This window comes from Haliaeetus albicilla, chromosome 1, assembly GCF_947461875.1.
Source record: "Haliaeetus albicilla chromosome 1, bHalAlb1.1, whole genome shotgun sequence".
NCBI lineage: Eukaryota > Metazoa > Chordata > Aves > Accipitriformes > Accipitridae > Haliaeetus > Haliaeetus albicilla.
Genome location: NC_091483.1, coordinates 59,129,261 through 59,149,290, shown reverse-complemented (window position 1 = coordinate 59,149,290; position 20,030 = coordinate 59,129,261). Strand labels below are relative to the sequence as shown.

At 41.4% G+C, this 20,030-nt stretch overlaps 1 protein-coding gene across 7 annotated transcripts in view; it reads left to right on the top strand.

The window, feature by feature from the left end:
* Positions 1 to 1,139: 1,139 nt before the first annotated feature.
* The window catches only part of N4BP2 (NEDD4 binding protein 2), a 44,099-nt gene continuing 25,208 nt past the window's right edge, over positions 1,140 to 20,030 (top strand). Inside the window, exons 1-7 of one of the 7 annotated variants that reach the window (XM_069791347.1) lie at positions 1,144 to 1,633; positions 6,228 to 6,700; positions 8,587 to 8,701; positions 9,007 to 9,179; positions 14,753 to 15,091; positions 16,935 to 18,165; positions 19,016 to 19,140. In XM_069791347.1, coding sequence (XP_069647448.1) covers positions 14,875 to 15,091; positions 16,935 to 18,165; positions 19,016 to 19,140 — 1,573 coding nt within the window. In that variant the 5' untranslated portion in view covers positions 1,144 to 1,633; positions 6,228 to 6,700; positions 8,587 to 8,701; positions 9,007 to 9,179; positions 14,753 to 14,874. Of the gene's footprint in view, positions 1,634 to 2,030; positions 6,701 to 8,586; positions 8,702 to 9,006; positions 9,180 to 14,752; positions 15,092 to 16,934; positions 18,166 to 19,015; positions 19,141 to 20,030 lie in introns of those variants that run through there. The other 6 variants (XR_011326085.1, XM_069791364.1, XM_069791342.1 and 3 more) reach the window with 6 other exon arrangements.

Below are 20,030 nucleotides of genomic sequence, written 5' to 3'. Positions count from 1 at the left end.
AACATCCTCCTGAGGCATTGTGCCCTGATGGGAGGCACTTGAATACAGATGTCGGGGAGGTATCTCGAGACAATAGGGCATAGGAAGGCACCCATCTCCTTCTGGGAATCAGATGAACAAGCAGGAAGCAGTGGAGACCCTGCCTATTATTTTGTTCGGACAGGCAGGGAGACAGAGCTGACAAGGATGCCTATGGCTATGTAATAAAGTCCTATTCTTAGAAATCAGTAATGGGTTAACTTCATCAGTAACTTTCCAACTATATTTTAATGCCTGTTTGTTGACCATGAAATTTCTCAGATCAACAAACTTCTATAAAATTACAGAAAAGTTTCCCAGTAGAACCTCCTCATCTTGAGCGTTGGGTTTGTTTTTTTGTAGTTGTTGTTGGTTTGTTTGTTTGTTTTAATTTTAAAGAGCTTTGCTCCTTTTCTTGTGTTGATAAATTCAAAACTCTGTTCAAGTGTCTAGTTCCCTTCATGGTGGCTTCACAGCAGTTCTAATTTAAGAGCTGCTTATCATCATCTCAGTCTGTCAGGAGCAGGTCTCTCTTCCCTTTCATCTTTCCATAATCTTCCATTGCCCATCTCCATCAAATGCCCGTTGCTTGTTGTAGATAACGAAGCCCTCTCCTAATCAGTTGCTCCTCATTTCTGTTGCAGCTCATAAGCTCCACTGCAATCACTGATGCCAGATCCCACCAGGCTCTCCTCAGCTTCCTTAAAAACTCTTCATCTCTTGTCTGCCGCGTACATGCCATTTCTCCTCCAGCATCAGTCCGCAGATCTACTGCATCATTCGGGACTGTAGGACCCTTCTCTTCTGCTGCGACGTTAGAAATTGCTTAGTAAAAAAAGGGCAGCGGCCCCAGAAATTAAACACTCATCCTTTTTTGTTACAAATTTCAAACCTGCCACTACACGGCTAGTACGATTTCACCATACTCTTCTCGACCTCCGTCATCTCCAGCTGCTGGCTGAACTCACCTGCGTCCTGTAACCAGCAATATGCCCTCTACAGGCAAGGTCTGTCTTTTCACCCTGGTTTTCCCATACCGGTAGAGCACACGGTTACCCTTTTCCAAGGTGAGCACGTGAAGCTGTATCGGCAGTCCAGTTTTACCGGCCACCTCTGGGAAAGGTGGCGAGGGCCGCCTCCCGGGGAGGAGAGCTGCCCCCCGCCGGCCCTACGGCTCGGCCCTTAGCTGGCAGGAGGCGGCACCCCCTCACGCTCCCGGGTTTCCTCTCCTTTTCCTTTTGAAACGGGCCCTTCGCGGGGGGTGGGGGCAGGTGCTGGCGAGCCCCCCGCCCCGCCTCGGCACCCGAGGCCGGCAGCGGCCGCTGCCCCCGCCCACCGCGGGCCCGGCCTCTGAGGCGGCCCCTCGCGGCGCGGCGGCGGGTGCGGCCGAGCGGCGCTGCGGGCCCCGGGCGGGCAGCGGGGGAGGGGGCGGCGGCGCGGCGCCGAGCCGAGCCTCCTCCCGGGCTGTTCTTCCCCGGCCGGACGGAGAGCGGCACTGTGTCCCCGCGGCGCACGCTCCGCCGGAGCCTCCCCCTCTCCCCAGCCGCCGCCGCCGCGCAGCTCCACAGTCCCTGCGGCCGCCGCCGGCGGAAGCGAGCGAGTCGAGCGGCGGGAGGTAAAGGCCGGCGGGGTCTGGCGCGAAGCGGCGGGACCGGGGAGGAGCCTCGCCCTCCCCCTGCTCCCGATAGGGCGCGGGGCCCCCGCCGTTTCGGGGGCGGGGAGGCGGCCGCCCCCCGCGGCGGCTGCGGGCGGCTTCCCCCCGCCGGTGGGCGTGTGGGGGCCCGCGTCGCCGCGGCTCCGGTGGCGCTGAGGGGCCCGTAGCCCCATCTGGAGAGTTGCCGGCGGATGGGAGGGGATGGGAGGGGAGGCAGCGGGGCGGGTGCTGCGCGGCGGGCCCGCCCGGCAGCCGGAGGCTCGGCCGTGGGTCACGGGCCCCCGCTACCAGCTCCCCCGCGCGGGGAAGGGGCCGGGGGAGCGGCGGCGCAAGCGGCGGGTGGGCGCCTCCGCCGCCGGCCCGAGGCCGCTGCCCGGGCCCGCCCTCCCCAGCGGCCTTCCCGTGGGCCTCGTGGCTGGAGCTGCGGCTGGGCCGTCGCACTCCGCCGCTGTGGCGAACGCTACGGGCGCTCCTCGGCGCGAGGTGCCGGCTGCCAGCCCTGCTCCGCCGGTGGCTTTCCCTCGCCCGTCGCCGCGTAAGCGTGCTCGGCGGCGGCCGAGGTGCCCGGTCTTCCTCTCAGAAACACCGACTCCGGCCCCCGACAGCCCCGGGAAGGGCCGCGGCCTGCCCTACCGGCAGCTGCGGCCTGCGTGGCGGCACCGGGCGCTGGAGGAAGGGTCAGGGCTGGGGAGTCGGTGGAAGCGATTCGCCCATTTGTCCCGAGCAAACAGCGTGGTGTACCCGTGAACTTTAAAAGCGTCTTGCAAAGAATAGACCCCGCAAGATAAATTCACCCCGTGCAAAATGAAATCGAAGGGGTTTTAGTACTTCAAGGGTCTCTTCGTTTTGAACAGTTGAGAGCCTCTGAAATGTCTTTATCGTGTGGTTGGTTGGGTCCTTTGTAGCTTAGTAGTCCCGTGTGCTTTGGACTCGGTCTGCAGTTCGGCTGATCAAGTGCCATAGGGTTACTGGGGCTTCGGAGTAGCCTGACTTCAAAGGAGAAAAAAAAATAAATACGTATTTACTATTACTTTTCTTAACTCTTGTTCTAAATGGCAAAGAACAGTTTGACTCTCAAGAGACACTTAAAATGATCCTATACAGCATCTTGACAAAGTTCAGTATGCATCTCAAGTCTTTCAGTAGGACCTTGCAGTGAGAAGATGAGAATAATTCACATAGAACTTAAGCAAAAAAATCTCGAAGAGTGTTTTGGATATTTCAGGTAAAGCAGAAGAACGGAGAAAATAATCACGTTGCTCATTATCCATTTCACCTTCGCTAGAATAAAAACTTTAGATAATACATCTTGGAATGTGATTGGAGAGCCGAAGGCTAAGCTATGAACCTGAAGCAAATTATGGAAGGGCAGAAAAATTTAAGTATAGTATACATTGTAAGCATGAGAGTTTTAGCCCTGATTCATCTGGGTACAGTCACTGTGACTAGGGCAGGGCTTGCTTGTGTCATGTGTTTGCAGCATGTCCAAGTTGCAATAATTTGTGTTCCTATAGATTATGTGAAGAGCTTGTGAAGGAAATTTAACAGCATCAAAGCACATCTTAAAAATCCATTAATTTCTTCTTTATAGGCTTTCTCCTGTTGTGTTTTGTTTTATTTTTAACTGTGGAGTTGCCCTGTATTTTTTTGTGGTCTTGTTTACACTATTTTTTTTTTTAAGAACCCTCCCTCTATTGTATTAACATTAATGCTTTTCAGCTGGGGAAGACACTGATGTAGAGGGAAGCGAGGTTCTTAATGTTACCAATGTGAAAGTGCAATAGTACCTGACAAAAATGTTAGCCTAGGCATGATGTTAGGAAACATCCATGGTATACTGACAGCTGTTTCACTTTATGGTGTAGGTGGATTGTTACCTGTGACCTTGTCCATTTTACAAAAGAATTATGTTGTCTTGAATTAGTGTATAAATACATTGTAATAGGGACTTCGGGGGGTCGTAGTTCTGAGGTGTTGCATGGTCTCTTGTTTTTCACTCCTGCCTGTGTACTGATCTGTAGTCTATACTAAATGGCTGACAAAATCTGTCTAGTTATTATTTTAAACAGAGTTCTTCTGCATGTGAATTTAGCTCCGGTAAAAGTTTCTGAATTATTAATCCCTGAGTTTTAGGAAGTTGCTGCCTTTGTTTTTCTTACAGAAGCTTTTTAGGGAGTTACACTGCCTCTCAAAATTAAGTAAGGCCGTATGTTGGTATTTTTTCCTGAATCCAGCTGTGGTTATGGAAGAGGTTAAGTTTTTCAGCTGTTTCTTCTCACGACTCCACTTGGGATTTGTGATCTACCAGTGGGTTTGTTTATGTAACTGATCCATGTTCCATCTCAAAAAATTGTCTGTTTTAACTCAAACCACCATTTAAAACTATTTAAATGAACCTGGCTGACTTTGTTTACAGTCATATAAGGTGAACTCATGTGAGCTACTAAGTTTCTATCAAAAAAGTAATGACAGTCATTTGGAGGCCGTAAGCTTTTTGTTAATGTACCTAGATCAGGATGAGGTCATCTGTCTGTGGTTTACATTAAGCTGAGAATAGTTTTTATCTTTTTATAGCTGTGTAATGGCTGTGTGTGCTATGTTCAACTGCCCTAGCAGCAATGGAAGCACATTTGAACATAGGAAGTAGATGTAATTGCCCTGGTAGGTCTGTGTAATGTAGTTTGCAGCCTAGGACCCGATATGTGATTTTATTTTTTTTTTCCTCAGAAAATATTTAGGAAATCTACATGAATAAGCTATTCTCATTCCTATCTTTCTTTCTTTATGTGATTTGGTTTCTTGCTTTCTTTTTTAAGCTGTAGTTTTATGATGCAACTTGAATCAGTGTGAGTTGGCTAAGTGTATTATGTGTCACTACAGTATGTTTCTCCTTGTGAAATTCTGGAGTGGTTGTCATATTGCTGTTGTATGTGGACCACCAGCAAAGTTCACAAACTCTTTATATCTCTTTCTAACCTGACTCCTCAGCTTCCTGATGTGGCTGCTACTGTTCTGAGGTCACTGGTTAATAGATAACACCTTGATGAAGAATCTGGCTTATGTTCCAGTGTACCTTGTGCTCTGATGCTTCAGCAGTCATTATTTCATCGGTCTCCCGTTCTTGCAAGTGCTTTCTGCAAACCTGTTTTCTGTATTTGAGCCCATGCAGAAGTTCAGCAATTTCTTGTGCTTCACCTTTGTCCCAGTGTGCAACAAACCTTCATTTAGAGTCACAGAACTGAAAACTGTATGAGTCTGTTATGAGGGAAGTGGCAGCTGGGGATCACCAGAGTGCAGCACTGTATGCATCACGGACTTGAAGGTCTTAAGCAGATCTTCAGGTAGGAAGAGCTTATACTGCAGAAAGTTGGCCAGATAGTGCTGCCTTTTGAGTTGTTCTGTATATCACACATAAGGGAAAGGTGTGGAGCTGAGAAGCCTTTGTATGTGGAAGCACCAGAACCAAGACCTGGTCACATTGCAGAAGCCCTGTTAGGTGTCTACATAGCTCTGAAGAGTCATGCTCTGGAGTCTGAGTCTTTGACAGGCACTTCCCTTTGTTCCCAGTCACATTAGAGTTGCCACATTGTCTATAAGAAGAAAGTAAACTTGTCTTCATTTGCATCAACAGCTAGAGCAAGCTAAGATTTGGGGAAGTAGCATTTGCATTTATTGCCAGTCCTGACTGCTACCAGTGCAGAAAACTCTTAAATAAGTATTCTTTTAATGTTCTGCTTTTCCTTCCTCCATAGTGTCACTTGTGTGTGTGTGCCCATAATAATAAACATCACCTGTGATCTTCAGTAATACTCCTCTTTTACAGTATCTTCTCATCTTGATGGAACCTGTTCTCACCCTTGCTGCCTTTTTGCTGGCTTTCCAAGCACTAAAATGAATGCTCATCCTTTGGCCAGATCTCAGTCACAGGAAGAAAAAAAAACGAAACAAAAACAACAAAGCCCCCAAATCCTTAAGAAACAGGAAAATAATATAGCAGAATACAGCAGTATTAAAATTAACCTCATTAGGAGAGTCTTGCTCAGCTTTATAACGTTATATTTTCCTTTTTTTTATCAGCCTCAAATATTTTGTGCATTAGACTATATTGTAGCTTCTTAGCTAGATACTGCCAGAGTTGCAATTTATAAAATATTACAAGCTATTTCCAGCAACTCGGAGAGGCACGAAGTCTTCAATTACAAGATGCAGGCACTGCTGTCTATATAAAGCCTTTTCAGAGACAGGTATGAAAGTTCATCTGGAGAGGATGTGAAAGGAAATTCTGTTGTGCTGAGGAACTGTAATTCTGCAGAGACGTGTTACTTCTATTCAGTGCCCTTCAGCCTGACTTTTGGACAGAGTTTCTGGAAACGTGTGGGCAAATCACAGCTCCATCTGGCAGGATTTCTGTTTTGTCTTTCCAAATAACTCTCTCTCTAGCTGTTTTATAATGTGTAGCAGCAATACAATCTTACGCAGTAGTACTGATGGCAGGTGTGAATGTGAAACTGCAGAAGCACCACCATAACCACAAGTCTGGTCTCCTTTGTTGCAGCCTGTTACGTTGCTCTGGGGGCCGGGCATAGGTCACAGCAAAGCAGCGGAGCTATGTGGAGTCTGCACTGGGGACAGCCCAGGAAGTGTGAGAGCTCTGCCTCCTGGAAGATCTCCTCTCGAAGCTGAGTTTGGCATGGGCATGGGTAACCCTTACTTCAGCGTGCTCGAGCAGGGCTGTGAGCTGTATGGGAGGCTACCAAAGAACATAGGAGGGAAGGTGTGAAAGGATCCGATACTTTAAGCTCTCCTCGGGCTGAAAAGGCATTTTGCAGATACTCTTACTACTTTATGAAAGACAAACCAAACAAAAAGACTCAAGCAACAACCCTCTCCACCTAAACAAGGAAAACAACTGCTTGTTGATTTTTCTAGCTTGTCAGGCTGTGTATCTGCATGCTCCATAATCCCAAGGCTGCTTGGGGTTTTTTCCCACATCCCAAGCTTTGACCTTCAGCACGCAGCAAAGGGAAGGTGAGTACAAAAGTACTTCTTACCAAGCAGACCTGATGGTGGAGAATGTGCTTACTGGTGGCTCTCCTCCTCCTACCTCACTGCTTTAATCATGTGCGCCCAGCAGGAGATCTGCCTGTCTTTGAGAGAGTGCCTTTCTGGGAGCTTGTGCTCGCCTGTATGGAGGGCCTCTAGCAAGAGCAGCTTCCCGGCTTAAAGGAAACTGTGTGATGTGGAGTTTGACAGCTTCTGTCACCTTTCAAACACCAGCTGACTGTCACTGCAGGTTGACTTCTCATAACATGGCATGTAGAGAAGAGCCTTTGACTCCTTAGCAAACAGAGCTCTGCTCTTCCTGAAAGTTGTATTTACTTCCTAAGCATCTGCTTCAGATGTGTTTGTGCTGGTTTTGTACTCTTGAACTGTGTGTGTAGTTGATGGACAAAGTTTTCGTTTCATACTCAAAGCAAGATTTATTTTTTGCAGCTGCCTCCAAAGAATCTGTCTCTGGTTCAGGCCATACACAAGGCTTAAAAATCACAAAAGTGGAAAAAGCACCTAGTAGAGCAGATTGCATAATGCAAGCGTACTGAGACGTATGTGTCGGTGTCTTGCGCTTCAACACAATTTGATGTGAAAAAGAGAACCTTAGTTAAAACTGTTGAAATAGCCAAAGCCCTTGGAACAACCAGTGGGAATAATACTGAGTGGGAGAAGGAAAACAGCAGAAAATATGCTTGAAGGGTTCTTAAAAGTGCTTTGTCTCTAGCTAGGTATAGATGGTCACATTAAATAACAAAGCGTTTGGGTGGCCTGTTCTGTTGCTTACTGCTGGCAGAAATCAAAGAACGCAAAAGGCTCCTGGATGGTCTCCTTTGTTACTCTTACGTTTATTGAGAAAAATCTGCTGGAAGGTATTTCCTTTTTTTCTTCCCTTTTTTTACCTTCTGGTTTTTAGAGAGGGGACTCGAACATTGTCTAAAAAGAAAAGCTGCTTGTTTTATAAGTACAATTAGAGAGTACAATGATTGGGTCTCAGTTTGATTTCATTGGCTGCTTGTTTGTCTTGTGCTTGTATTTAAATACTTAATTGTTTTGCTCCATTTATGAGACTTCAAAGTGCAAGTGAATGAATGTGGAAATAACCTTTGTGTTTTAATGCATCTGTTAGTAGACCCTGATTCAGGAAGCAGAAATCTGAGTAGTGGAAATAATGTAGCATTACACTGTTACCAGGTACATTTCAGCCTTTTTGCTCTGTTCTAGGCTGAATTTATATTCAGAGATGAAATGTTCTGTAAAATTGCTGAATGGCTTTTCAGCCTTTCCTGGTGTGGTTTTTGTGAAGCCTTGTGTTTGAGAGTGGGGTGAATAGCATTCTCTGCCTGCAGCCTGTCCTTTACTTTGTAGATTTGGGTTGTCATTAAGTTCTTGCTTATGTGAAGTGCTCTGTATGGTTTGATGGCAATTCTTAGTACTTTGGAGCAGTGGAATGAGGTTAGATGCAAAATGGGAGACGGGTTTCTCCATCTCTTATGAAGACTGCTATAAAGTAATTGAGCCAGCAACCTGCCATGTTAGGAGTACGACAGGATATTTGTTCCAAATTCTTTACCTGATTTAGGTGTGTACACTTATAGTTTGTTGGGGTTTTGTTGTTTGTTTGGGTTTTTTTTAATCTATTTTAATTTGATTGAAAGCACAAGACTGTTGTCAGGAAAGTGAGCTCTAGGCTAATATGTAAAGTGGAATTAAGTCAGGCTTTGAGTAGACCTAACATCTTCGGTGTGTACACAGTGGATTAGGAGTTTGCAGCTGCTTCAATGAACAGAAGTGCAGTTTTTTAGCATCGGTAGGGCATTGCAAATTAGTGGTATAAGTAACATATTCTGATTTTGATGTACCAGGTTTTCTTTCCCTAATTCCCCACATGATGGAATGAATCTTTTCTTGACCAGCATGGATATATAGACCTTTTCAAGATGGTTAAGAACTGTGGTGAAGAGCCAAGTGGAATGACAAGTGAGGAAACTTACTTTTATTCCTAACTAATTCTGCTGCCATTATGTTGTTTCTTTACCTGATATAAGTCAGTTTTTTTAGATGAGAATCAGTAGCTGAAATCAAGTAGGTATGCTTATCCTTGGGAAAAACTTACATTTGAGCTTAACTTGACATGTTGGTTGCTTTGTCAGTAAAACGTTAGCTGTGCTTAATCTACTAAAAACAATTATGTGCATTGCTCAGTGTTAAAACTTTGCTTAAAGTTGTACGGTCTATGAGCAAAATAGCAATTTTAATTTGTGTTCTGATCATTCCTTTGTCAGGAGGGAGCATCCACTTCTGCTGACGTCTAATTTGTATGTTTGAAAGTATGGTTTCCTGACAGAAGAGTGCATTATATTTTTTAAGAGCAGATCTTTATTAAATGTGCCATCAGTGGTGGTTTTGGAAAGATGAGAAGGGACCCACTGCGGGGCAACTCAGTGAAGCTGAAAATGTAAGTTCTATGCCATTGCTGTTTTATTTGAATTACAAATACAGATTTTTTTTTTTTTTTTTCAGTCTCCAGCATGTCAGTATATATGTGTGTTTTTTAAAAGCCCGAAGCTTCAAATGAACATTACATGATAAATATTTTATGTAGTTTAAAATTAAAAAATTGTTTAAAAACTCCCCAAACCAAAAGCAAATGAACAAAAAAAACCCCCAACCCCCAAACCAACCTCTTTTATATGTATGGGGTTAATTTCCTTAAATTAGTCAGAGAAACATTAAAATATACACAAATCAGGCTGCCTTGGTCGTACTGGTTGAATGTTACATTGTGTCAAGGCTAGAGACTTCCTTTGTCCTTAAAAAAGGAAGACAAGTAATATTGATAACTATTTGAACTTGATGACAGTTAAACCAGAAATGTCCTGCACTGCTGAATGCTTTTAGTAACCTTTGAATAGTGGTTAGAGTATTTTTCTGGTCTGTTTGCTTAAAAAGTAAGTTCTCGTAATGACTCTGGAAAATTATGTTTACTGCTGATTGTTTCCCAATGCAGTATCTCTGATTTAAAGAGCTTTGTGAATTCTTTTGGTATCAACTAAAGTTTAGTGTTTTCTTCTTTTATTCTGTGTGTTCTGTCTCTTCTTGAATGCTACCTGTTTCCTTCTCTTCCTATACTTGAGATTGTATGTGTAATAGGACTTGCAGTCAGTCCACTCTACTCTAGAATTTTGACACATCTTGATAATGCAAGCTACCATGTGTGGTTTCTAAGAAGACATCTCAGTGTAAAAGACTGATGAGATGCATCAGGCCTTTCATCAGATCTTTATTCAGCAACTGCATACACATTTTCATATTACACTGAAAATGAAACAATAATACATGTCTCAAGCCTCTTACATTGCTTTTCCAGAAATTTTAGAACAGTCACATGGTGCTTAATACTGTTTTATAGTAGCTTTTGTCTGATTTTGTAAAAATACAGTTCTTTAAGAATATATAGCAGTTCTTAGAAAGCAGGAGGGAGTTTCTGGCTTTTGCTATGGAAAACAAAAGATGTGTAGCTGGATAAATTTAGTGTAGCCTCAGAGTAAACATGACTCATGCCTTTTAGCTTAGTTTTAGAAAATGCATTTGTAACCCGATTTTTTTAATTTCTTCAGAGTTCTAGGAGAATTCTTCACAGCGAGTTTGCCGATATAACAGTACTGGTTAGCGATGTGATGGCTTGTATACAACAAGTCTATGTTAGCAATTATTTCCTAACATAAATGTAATCTTAGATCTTTTAAAAATAACAGATTTGGTTTTGGAGGGTCTTGAGGATTTTTTTTCCCCCCTTAGATTTTTGTATGGGTGGCTTAACTGTTTTGAATTCTTTAGATTATGTGTCATAAGAAAGAGTACAGTTTGCATTTTTCTAAGGACAACTTACAATTAAGTTAAAGTAAAGTTACAATTTGCTTTACCTCTGTTGGAAACTGGAGGTGTTTTTGGGTTTTTTTACATTTTTTTTCCCCTTAATGTGAGGAGTCTGACCAGGATGACTATTATACTCCTGCTATTTTGGATTAATTTCTTCTATGGACAATTGTATTAATGAAAATAAAATGGAATCTTTTTGAACATGTGTCTGCAAGGGAATTCCTTTGCAGTAACTACGGTGATTTAAATTCACTCCATGCTTTATGGAAGAATTTTCTTATATATTTTCCTAAGACTGTAATGCTTCATCAGTTAGTTTATCAGTTTAGGTTTTGAGTGCAAAAAATGGTGGGGGGTAGAAATTGCATATTTTTCCTCTTCTGTATAACTGATAGACACTTTGTATTTATTGGAAACACTGGTCATTTTCTTTCTTTCCCTTAGGGAATTATAAATACATTCTTAGATCCAGTTTATGAAACAATTGGTTTTCCTTTCACTGGAAAGGAAAGTTGAACGTTCTTAGTAAGATGCTGGGATTGAGACTTGAGATCTTGGTCCATCCTCTTCCTGTGCCAGGTCGGCCACTTCTCTACATTTCATTGTTCTGTCTGTCAAACAGAAAAGAAAAATGTGTTGCATTGGGTTGATTACATTGGTGCCTGCCTGTTTCTGTAGTGACTGGCTTGCCTGTAATGGATGCTGATCTCTGGCTACGTGTGCCTGTGCCTACAGAATGTCTGTGATGCATCCATCCAGCTCCTTAGGGGTAGCAGTACTGGAACAGGCAACACCTGAGGCTCGTAATCTACCATCAGAAATAAACTCTGGCCAGCTAGAAAGATGATGATGTTAAAGCACCCTGACCTGACAAGTTTACTTTTTCTCTTCTAGGCTGGTAGAGTTTGAAAATTATGTTATTTTGTAGGGAATGCCAGTATCTTAATATCTCTTTTATTTGTAAGATTGCTTAATTTGGAAGGTAATTTTCATACAGGCAGATTTTTGTACATATGTTTTTGGTAGTTGAATTACACTGGGAGGAGATCCTTAATGTCAGGAGATGTATATTTCTGAAGAACTATGAGTGAGGAAGGTGCTGTGGATTTTGTTTTGCTTTGTTTTTAAAGGTGAAGTTGAGACTGCCACAGGAGTATTGTTTTTCATCAGTGCTGAAATGAAACAGCTGTTTGCTCTAATTGGATGTGTGTCGAATGGCAGTACCCAGAACTGACTAGTGAACCTCTGAGTATATTGCAGCCTCTGGCTAATTGTCTAGAATTCCCTTTCAGTGTGTTCAGCACAGCCCTGCTCTTCTAAATCATTATGTTATTACAACTCCATTTTCATCTTGGGGGGGGGGGACGGACGGACCCCCTCATCCACAGCAAACTACAGACTGATTCATGTTATGTTATCCAGAACCAATGGATATAGCTGACCTGCAAGTCTGGCTATTGGGTTATTCAAAATTATTTCCCCTCTCCTAGTAAACTAATTTTCAAGAAGAGAAACTTGAATATCTGAAAAGGCAAGTCCGTAGATAAAATCCTCTGTAAAGTTCAGGGCATGCTCTTAAAAGCAAGAGAAAATTATTCCTTTCAGTTGAGCTGTTAGTGTTATCTCTTATGTAATACAGTACAGCATGCTTTGTATGTGCACAGGCACCTATTTTTATATACTTTTATTGTGCTTGGTAATATCAACAGAAGGTATTGCCCAGGAATCTGTCCAGGAATTCCACTGGAAATATTGTAAACAAAGGAGATTCTGTCAAAATATGTCTGCAATACTGGCCGTGGTAAATACCTTATTTAAATGAAATCCTGGGCAATGCTGATCTATCTTTTGGTAGGTTTAACAATTTCTAGAATTTTACTAAGACTTTAGATGGAGAGATGGGACAAAATGTGGATCTGTGCATTGCCTTGGCATACGTGGATGTAGTGGGAGTCACCGAAGTTTTGACCTGTGTGTAAGTTCAGAGGTGACTGATGTCTTTTTCCCTTCTGTGATTAATTGTGATAAACAGTTTAGGCCTCAGTAATCCTGAAGCAATGTACTGTAAGTTCGCTGATTGAGATTCATGCAAACTGTGTGACTTCGTTAGGTCATTGGAGTAAGGCATCCTAATACATAGTGGGATACACAGCCTAATGCAGGAAATACTTCAATATAGGCTATTCACTTCCCAATGTAAGGCAACTGATTGTTAACAGTCCTAGCTACAGAGCATGTTTTTCAGCAGCAGTTTCTTACAGGACTAATCATTATAAGAGAGTTGGATTAAAACATTGACAACACTTGGAGTGTTCTGCTTAAAGTCTCTTGGTGCTGAGTAATGTAAAGGTGCAGGAGTACCTTTCTCCCTTGCAGGATCTTTGTCACTGAACCTGTTTTAGTGAGGAGCAGTCCCATTTTTTAGCACTGACACATTGTGTGAAGTTAGGTCTCAACCTGTTTTACTGGCTGGAGAATGAATAAATTAGAAATACAAGTTTGAAAAACATGACTTGCTGTAACTTTTTTTTTAAATTGTTTTCCTTGAATACTTTTCCATGACAGTAAAGAATGGTGTAAGCATGGCTAATTGGAGAGATGAACCAAAAAAAGTGTAATGAAAAAAACAGCTGCAATTGTCCCAGCTCAGTCTGGTTAACTAGCATCTTCCACTGTAATTTCTCCTTTATTTTTGGAAGTCTGCCTCTTCCTTTTCCTGTGTATTGTTTTCCTTGTTGTGCATTCCAGACTTCCTTGACCTCTTCATTGTTTCAGACGTCCGTCTCGTTTGACTGTCTAAGGTCCCTATACATATGGTAGAAACTCCCAGGATTCTGGAGTTGTCTGTTTTTCTTACATAAATTTCTATGACTTGGGAATGTAGGAGTCCACCCTCTTCTAAATGATAAGTTCTCTTGGTTGCTGGAAGAGATTGCTAGAGAATAATGGAGAAGTGCTGTCCAAATCTGGCACTTATTTGGCATTGCCATTTGTGTGCCAATGATCCAGGGAGGGAAGGACTAAGTGAACTTGGAAGTACTGTCATTGCTTTATTTGCACATGTTGAATTGGTCATCACTGACAAAATAATCTTTATATAGAAAAAGGTATTTTATGGCCTACTCAGTAACTGTTATCGCTAAATAGTGACTCTTTGCTGTAATTAACTTCAGATTCTCAGCCTTACCAAGGTTTGCTAGTCTTCTGAATAATTATTTGTAAAAATTATAAATTAATTATGAGCGTCACTAGAACACAACAGAGCTTTGATGTTATTTGATATAAAGAAAAAAGTGAGACCACGCCATACTCTATGCTTGTACTTCAACTAATAATCACTTTCCTATACAAAATTAATGCAGTAATTGCAGTTATTATAGATGCCATAATGTTTTAACTAGGCTTATTCAAAGGCTTTATGGCAGAAGTGTGTGTGTGGGTGGACAGAAGCCTCTTCTTGCTTTATGGCTTATAAAGCTGTAAAATGTGTTTAAAAATTAAAAAAAAACCACGCAGGCTGAGGTTGGAAGGTGCTTCTGGATGTCATCTGGTTCAACCCACCTGCTCAAGTAGGGTCACCCAAGGCAGGTTGCTCAGGGCCGTGTTCGGTCAGCTTCTGAGAATCTGCATGGTTGGAGACTCTACAACCTCTTTGGGCAACCTATGCCAGTGTTTGAACATTGAAGAGCCCCAACTGTTTACTCTTAAAAAAAACGGGGGGGAAGTCATGAAGGACGTCTGGAAGATTGGGAGATGTCTGTTATATTTTCCAGTACTTTTGTAAAAGGAGCAAAATTTCTGAATTTTAACAGAATATAAGAGTTCCATAATGTTAACTGGTCATTAGTAGGTGTTAGCAAAGGAATATTTGTCAACTGGCTGCCTTGCATTGCTTCCTTTGCTTTTCTGGATTTTTCTTTTAAACTCTATTTTACTTGTTTTCTCTTCCAGACACAGATTCAATACCTAGTTAGTTGGAAAAGGCGGCTTCTGTTTAGCTGTCAGCCATTTGAAAAGAAGAAAGGCAGCCTTCTAGAAAATGGTTTCGTGGATGCTTACGTATTTTTTTTATCTTTTAGCTATCTAAATAGGAGAGATGGAAATGTGACTGTGTATTTTATTAAAATTTCTCTGTCCTCTTTTTTCCAGGTCTGCTATTTCTGTTATGCGTATACCAGTTACGAGAGGTTTTTTGTGATTTCTGAGCTTGGTGCTGTCAGCCTCATGTGAACAAACTAAAACGAAAAGCAAGCTGATTTTTAGAAAACAAAATGCCACGGAGAAGGAAAACTGGTGGGAGTCCTTCTCGGAAGAATGGCAATTCTGACAGAACTGCTGTTGCTGTATCCCAAGGGGACCCAAGCCGCTCAATGTCACAAGCAGTGCATAGTGTCAATAAGGAAGAGCTCTTCAACAGCATGTCAGAGATGTTTTCTGACCTAGATCCTAGTGTGGTTTATATGGTTCTGTCTGAATGTGATTTTAAAGGTAAATAATGTACAGTTGGCATTACAGTTTTGTTCCATATGCAGACAGATCTTAACTAGGTTCGTGTGGGTGTTGCAAGCGTATTTGTGAGTTTAGCTTTTAATGAGTAGGTGAATCATAATATTTTGAGATTTTATAGCTCTTTCCATGCAAGATTCTTTAAGTTTGATGTTTCTGTGAGGCTGGTAATTTGCAGTAGCAATGTGCTGCATAAATGGAGGTACAGTTTAAGTGGCTTATTCTGTGACACAGAGCAGGTGGTGATAGAGTCGTGAGGCGAATCTGTTTTTTCCAATTAGTTTCTGTGCCACATCTGCTAGGTGCATAAACTGTTTCTGCAGGAGGGATATTTTATGTTCTAGATCACAATTAAGACAGCAGTACGCTGTATGTGGTCCTGGCAGCGTTTGCTTTTCCTTAAATACTTGAATTGAGCTTCTGTTATACTTTCTGTTTTGCACTGTCATCTTGTCATCTCCACTGAGGATTAGTTTTCGCAGGATAAATTCTGTTTGTTGTGTTGAATTCTCTGCAGCCTCACTTGGACTGTGTTTCTTCCCCTGTATTCTGCCAAGCCACGTACCCACCTCTCTATTTTCATGTCTGCCCAGTCCTTCACGTGCTTTCGTAGTTTTGAAATTCTTCTATATACAAGCTCATTCACTTTTAATAAAAGTAGTGGATGAGATGCTGGGTAGCAGCATCTGAGGAGTTATTTGGCAGGGGAATAAGTCGTATATGGAGCATTTTAATCAATCTCTATTCATGTGATCAGATGTGATTAGCTGAGATTTTTCCAAGAATATTTGCAAAGAAGGCAGAGTTTGTTTTTTTTTTTTTATATGTATAAAAGCTAGGTAGTCATTAAAAGGTCTACTTTTATTGATGTTTTTATCTTACTTAAATTGTACGGAGTTTATAACTTAATAGCTCTCTCACGTTTGTTGCTATGATTGTTGTTCCTTTTAAAATTGAAATTGATGGAATTACTGATGCATGCTTTGAACTCTTAATAAGATTACCTTTATCAAAATAACAGATTTATCTAGAAGCTTATTGGAGAATTCAGTAAACATGCTGAGTTCATGTTGTACTATTAGGAATGGTTTAAAAATGGAAAGATTAGCATCTTTTCGTATGAGTAATAGTAAGTTGTTCTCATACAGTAGAGAAAGATGGAAGGACAAGGAAGGTTTTATTTAATGTGCAGAAAGAGTTGGACTTTAATGGACATAGACTTTTTGCTACGCTGTTTTTCAGGAAAACAGAAGCTTAGTTTTAGGGCTCAGATGATGCTTGTGCCAGGTTTTCAGTTTGTTCATGTTGATCACAGGCAACCTATACTGCATTTAGTGGCTTTACAAATAATTAATGCAGATACTGGATTTTTCAGGCTATATTAGATATGACATTTTCAATTGGGCCTAGCCATAATAAACATATTTTGCATACTTTTATCTTTTTAGTCCTCAGTAGTGTTTTTCAGTTAATTTTACATTATTTTGCCTGTAGGTGATAGGTTAGAAGTAAGTACCCATTTAAACACACAGTTCTGATATTTTTTCCAGTTAAACTTAATAATTTTTAGACACTATTTCCTTAGTAATTTTTATGCTTATTAGGTTATTCTTTTGCAATATGTCTGTATTGAGTTCTGCCTTTACCTCTAACAAGAAACAGATCAAGGGGGTTGCAGAAGGCATGTTAAAAGATTAATTGGTGAACTGTCTTTTGCTTGTCTCCTTAGCTGTGATAAATCCTCCTTCAAGTAAAAAAATTGCATTCAGATCAACTTGTGTTTGTTCAGTTGACCATGCTTTATTCTCTTTACCTTATTCAACAGTAGAAAACGCTATGGATTATCTGCTAGAGCTCTCCACCCACGCTAAAGGAGTAGCATCTTCAAAAACCTTGGGTTTTGATTCAGTAGCATCATCACTAGCTCTTGTTAATCAGCAAAGATCTGCTGCAGATGGAAGAATGGGGGAAAGTACTGCAGAACAAAGGAATTCTGAAGAAGAAAAAGAAAAGGCCCTGTCACCTGATGTGCAGCTGACTGAAGAACTGGATTCCTTAATAGAAAATGCCTTTCAGAGATACAGCTTGACTGATGAATTGCCTAATTCTGCAAATGACCAAATAGTACCCAAGCACTCTGTGGAACATGATGGCTTTAATGAATTTCCTGAGCAGGAAAAATCTGATTCAGGTTGCAATGTCCTACTTTTTCCACAGCAAGCAGGGACAAATGATGAAGTTTTAGAAAACTGCTGCTGTTCTCAGCCACCAGCGAGTCAGCTGAGCTTCCAGACAAGCTCACCAGCTGCATCAGACACTTTTGCACAGATACCAGAAGATTCTGATTTGTCAGAAATGCATGTTCAACATGATGTAGCTTCAGAAGTTTATAAACAATTGAATGGAGAAATATCATGTGGAAATTCTGATCAGACACAAGATACTGGTTTGGATCAAAAAAATGTGACTGCTGTTTCTGGTGAGTCCTCCCAAAGACCTCTGGAACTTGGAGTAGCTGTCACTGGAAATCCTAATTCAAGGTGCCTGGAACAGCACAAAGAGGCAGTGACTGCCTTTAACAGCCACCAGAGCACTTCTCTTCCAGAGGTGTATGTCTCTCTTGAAACATCCAGTTTCAAAACACCAAAACCTGCAGATTTGCAGCAAACTCAGCAGGGTTATAACTTAAATTTTTCTACACCATCATGTCAGCCTCAACAACACTGGAATCTCATGGCTCCTGTGTTTTATCCGTCCAGTGGAAGTCACAGCTTTGTAACTCCTGTGGCTGTCAGTCCAGGGCAGTGGAGACCTGTTTCAGACTATAGGACTTTGGAAAAAGGACTTTTTTTTCCCTCTCCAGTGGTTTCAAATGCCTGGGATAACAACCCTTCTCTGAAGGTATGGGGAAATCAAGATAGAAACTCAAAATTGAACCTCTCGCAAGCACAGCAGCCACCTGTTTGTCACATGATGAGAAAAAAGATGCACCTTATAGGTCAAGTACTTGTTCTTCTCAGAGGTGTTCCAGGATCAGGAAAATCATATTTGGCAAGGTAGAACATCTATATTGTGAGCTTATAAAACTCTAAAAGAAACTACTTAACTGTGTACAGGATTTAGTGCAGGCAGAGACAATTTTCAGACATTTGTAAATAGTTATGCTTATACCCTAATTGCCAGCTACATGGTACATGCAGCATGATGAGTAATAGTAATTGCAGAGAGCTGAGTTGCTTGCAGCTCCTTGACCTGTAGTGGAAATTGAAATAGGAGGGGTTAGCTTTAAGTTCTCTCACTGGCCAAAGGAGTTTAGGTCAGGAGAGGGTCATTGCAGTAGGATTAGATCAGCTGTGTTCTTCTAGTCCCTGTTCATTTCAGGTGTTTCGTTCTAACAACATCAATGCAAATATGCCAGCTCTTTATAGGCAGAAATTCCCTTTCCACTGTTGGAATTCTTTTGTGTAAGTAGTATGTGTGGAGTTTCTTGGGTTGAATTCTTGATTTCTTTTCTAACTCTCCAAAAGCCTAGATTGAGCTTAGACTCCTTTGGCTGGCACCGGAAGTATTTGATGCAATTAAGACTGTACGTGGTTTTGTCAGTGTAAAAGTATGTCACTAGATGTAGATGGAAAAATACCTGCTTGTTGTTTTGAAATGAGACTTGTAGGGAGCCTCTGTCAGCTCTTTCCCCTGGATATCCTCAGCCTTTGGAAAAGGAGGGAAGTTATTATAGATCGTCTTTGCCTGGAGGGTGATTTCCCCCCTGCCTTACCTAAATTTGCTGCTTCCATTCCAAATAATCTTGGTTTTGTGCAAGAGACTAAATACACAGATGTGTGCTAGCGGATATCAGGGCTGGGGAGGAGAAGGGGGAAAAGCTATTTACTTCTTGATCTTTCACAGGACTTTGCTTGAGGATAACCCAGGTGGAATCATTCTTAGTACTGATGATTACTTTTATAAACATGGACAATACCATTATGATGCCGATTGCTTAGGGGAAGCACATGACTGGAACAGGAAACGAGGTGAGAAATAAATAAGGGATTAGCTTGCTCGTTTACAGTTCAATGCTTGTGTGCCATTTAAAAAGCTGCCTGTCTTGTAATGCCTGTGTCGTAGGACAAGCATTTATCCCATCATAGAAGTATTTTTTAATATGTGTGTGGAAAAAGAATATGAGCACAAACTTGAAGTCATCTGCCCATTGTGTGTTTTGCAATTAAAAAGGCCAGTGTCTTTGTCAAAAGATTCTTTGGTCCCCAGATTTTGTCATGGTATGTATTTTGGGTTTTGTCCAATTTCTGGAGTGGTAATCTGTACCATCTTCCAGAAATATTTCTTCTGAGATGAGCCATTATATATGCATATGCAATAAGTAATGAGGATATTGATACAAATAACACTTACACAGATATTTTCCTGCTCTTGATTATTTTTTTTCTCTTGAGCACTACATTGTTCGCAAATTTAAAATTATAAGAGCAAGACAGAATAAATGATTTTTGTTTTTCTTTCCATAATCGGTGTATTTTTTGATAGTGGCTCCCACTAAGCTCACCATAGAACAACTCTTTTTAAGCCTTTTTTTGCTAAATTTGAACCATGATCACTTTTCTACTGTCAAATTTCTAACCAGTGGAGAAATGAGTTCATAAGGAATGTGTGATTCAACAATAACTTTGATTGTTCAGATGCATTGTAACATAGCTACAGAAACATGGTGCTGTATCTCAAAGCTAGTGATTCTAAACATTTCATTACTGTGTATTTAAATTACAATAATTCTTTTGATTTTTCATATTTTATACAGTTTACAGAGTGGACTAATCTTAAGACTGTTATAAAGCCAAGAATTTTGTATGCAACAAAGAAGTCCACTTTAAGGTGATCATGTAGTTTTTTTTTTTTTAGTTTA